Genomic DNA, 3,078 nt, shown 5'->3' with positions numbered 1-3,078 from the left:
CTTGGCTCGGTGGTGAAATACTCTCCCCGGTCTCCCGCATCTCGCCGCTTTAAGTCCTCTTATTTTCGCCTCAATTATGGCTCAGCCAATCTGTGCCGCGGCCACACAACCTCACTGAATGCTTGCAGCCGTGTTTTATTAGCTGATCCTCGAACGGCAATCAGCGGAATGCCTGGCCATGATGGGGTAAACAACAGGGCAGCAGAAAGCACGGACCCCGTGCTGGATATTAAACAGTTCATATTACCCCACATAAAACATTTCATCCCCATTGTCCAAAGGCACATAGCCCACAAAGTCACACTCCCAACATCCAATCACAAGTTATACATATACACAAGACATCCCTCATAAAAACACATCACACACGACATATATTCTGTGTAAGTACACTGAGAGTCAAATTCCTTGTTTGTGCAAACTTACTTGGCCAATAAAACCTGATTCTGATTCTAGTGATGATAGCAAGAACAACAATGTATTTATTGTTACTGTTATTATTGAAATAACGTAGACCTAATCATATTGCCGTAGCCTAAATGAAAAAGGCGGAGATTCCATCCGCATCATCCGGATTGACACGCAATTTTACTTTCAATTTCTATTCCCTTTTGTTTTGAAAAGGAAGTCCTGCCTCTACTGTAGACGTACACTACTGTATTATATTGCAGGCAATCGAAAGTCCACACGCTATTCGTCATCAGTTAACCAGTTCTTGAGAAGGCCTGCGCTTTCGCAAATCTGTGGCTTTTCTGACGAGTTCTGGATGCGCCCCCCCTTTAACCTCAAGTCTTTTATGAATGATCAAATCAGCATTGAATTAAAAAGTCAAATTGTAAAGAACCTCTCCTTGGCTAAGCCTTTAAATAGTAAATCCACTTGTTACACCATTACTTTCATTTAAGACAGCAGTTTACACAGGCTATAGACATATTCACACAAATAATTTGGCTAATTAGTTTATTGCTCATGGATGACTTAACTGTAATGGAGGCTACCTGTCAATAAATATTTGTAAATTGGTCGAAATATGTTATCATCAACTTGAACTCGCATTTGCGTTGGCTAAGCAAACATTCAGTCAATAGCTTAGGTCTGATATTTTTATATCAAATACAATTCAAATTCATCCAAATTCAAATAGCTATTTTATTTGCCAATGTATCTGACATCATTTAATATTATTTCCCATTACAATTTCCACGTTTGGTTTGCGCCACATGTGGTTCAAGGCGAAAACGTTTGACGTTGCAAAGACCGCGCATCAGGGGGAACACCCGTGCAGGGAGCACCTTACCTGCCCGCAAAGGTGCGGCCGCCGGAGCTGAAAAGTGAAATGGGTTGTTGAGGCTTTCCATAGGTAAGTTTTGAATTCGGTACACTAAGTATAAATTCTGACACTAATGCAGACCATGGCAGTACAACACAGTAGAACACAACCTGAGATATTGATACAGCCGTGCGCAGTTGTGTCGTTTGAATTTTTAGCAAAGCTTCCATAAGAACATCAGAATGAAGGCAATCTTAAGTGTGTGTACTTTTTTGGTGCTTATTCTGCATCTGACCCAAGGCTGTCCTTGGACGCAGCATAAATTTCAGCAGTATAGCAGGACATGTCTGACTTTGCTGGAAGAGATGGTAAGTGTATTTTTGAAGATCATTTCCAATCATCTGATATTCAGTAGAATTTGTTGTGATTTTACTAATAGTAAATTCACACATTTGAAAATCTAATGTTTATTTAAATTCTATAATTCTTCAGGGTGAAAAAATAGTTGATGACAGCGTAGGAGTCCATTTTCCTGAGGAGTTGTACAAACTTGCAAGGAAGTCACAGGTAAGAACCTATTAACCAAAGCAATAAACAAACAAACAAACAAACATTAAATACATAAACACTCAGAGGCTTAATGTAAAAGAAGAAGCCTATCATTCATGAAAATGGGGAAATTGGCACTTTTATTAAACTCTATGATCTATGATGTACAGTATATCTATGGTTGTCACTGATCTCCTGACGCCTGCTGTTCTCCCCTCAGCCCCAAAGGCTCACCTGGTTCATATCCCAGGTCCTGGATGAGGTGTCCCAGCTCCTGGAGGAGGATCTGGACACAGTGGCCTGGGACGAGAAGAAGATGAAGGACTTCATGAGCACCCTGAACACACAACTGGAGGGCACTGAGTCATGTGTGAGTGCAACTAAATAACCTAGACGCTCTGTAGGCTATGTCATGAGCATCTGTACTATGCTATGCTAAACACCAATGTTATTTTACTGATTGTACACTAGAATGTGTCTATCCAGGTCAAGTACTGGTAATTATGTTGTAAACTGTAAACAACTGTCAACACTAATGAATGACAGACTGACGTGTTCATGAACTCTACTGCGCCCCCTGCAGGTCGTGTCTAAGATGAAGAAGAGCAAGAGACTGAACCTGTACTTCAAGAAGCTGAGAAATGAAACACTGGGGAAAATGGTGAGTTGATTATTGTGGTTGTCTATTATACAAGCAAATAGCCACACATGTACACACACACACACACACACACACACACACACACACACACACACACTCTCTCTCTCTCTCTCTCTCTTTCTCTCTTTCTCTCACACACACACACACACACACACACTCTCTCTCTCTCTATCTCACACACACACACCCACCCACACACACACACACACACACACACACACACACACACACTCTCTCTCTCTCTCTCTCTCTCTCACACACACACCCACTCTCTCTCCCTCCCTCCCTCTCTCTCTCTCTCTCTCTCTCTCTCTCTCTCTCTCTCTCACACACACACACACATACTCTCTCACACACACACACATACTCACACACACACACACACTCTCTCTCTTAGACTGTCTGTATTGAATGTGAATCGTGTGATTTCTGATTTCAGGAGGACGAGGCCCAGGCATGGGAGCTGATCAGGAAGGAGGTGCACAAGCATCTGAAGTGGGTCGACCTTTTGGCCAGCACACGCCTGTAGTCTAAACACCCAGGCTTACCACAGCGGTGGGAAACCGTACTGAAGACGCGTTAGGACTAATAATATATT

The 3,078-nt window shown here is 42.3% G+C and overlaps 1 protein-coding gene across 1 annotated transcript; it reads left to right on the top strand.

Annotated features, from left to right (window-relative positions):
* Window positions 1-1,220: 1,220 nt before the first annotated feature.
* On the top strand, window positions 1,221-3,060 carry LOC116218598 (interferon a3-like). The gene is made up of 5 exons (XM_031560687.2): window positions 1,221-1,309; window positions 1,732-1,837; window positions 2,040-2,189; window positions 2,403-2,480; window positions 2,920-3,060. Exons 1-5 carry the CDS (start codon window positions 1,221-1,223, stop codon window positions 3,007-3,009), a joined length of 513 nt encoding a protein of 170 aa, XP_031416547.1. The 3' UTR covers window positions 3,010-3,060.
* Window positions 3,061-3,078: the final 18 nt, after the last annotated feature.

This window comes from Clupea harengus, chromosome 23 (assembly GCF_900700415.2).
Source record: "Clupea harengus chromosome 23, Ch_v2.0.2, whole genome shotgun sequence".
Taxonomy (NCBI): Eukaryota; Metazoa; Chordata; class Actinopteri; order Clupeiformes; family Clupeidae; genus Clupea; species Clupea harengus.
This window is presented reverse-complemented; position numbering and strand designations above follow the sequence as displayed.

Bases quoted from the DNA above. Each gene is read 5' to 3' on its own strand.
- LOC116218598 (XM_031560687.2), top strand. From the start codon at position 1,221: ATGTGGTTCAAGGCGAAAACGTTTGACGTTGCAAAGACCGCGCATCAG. The intron at 2,190-2,402 runs GTGAGTGCAACT...CGCCCCCTGCAG, and splicing joins TGGAGGGCACTGAGTCATGT to GTCGTGTCTAAGATGAAGAA. The intron at 2,481-2,919 runs GTGAGTTGATTA...TTCTGATTTCAG, and splicing joins ATGAAACACTGGGGAAAATG to GAGGACGAGGCCCAGGCATG.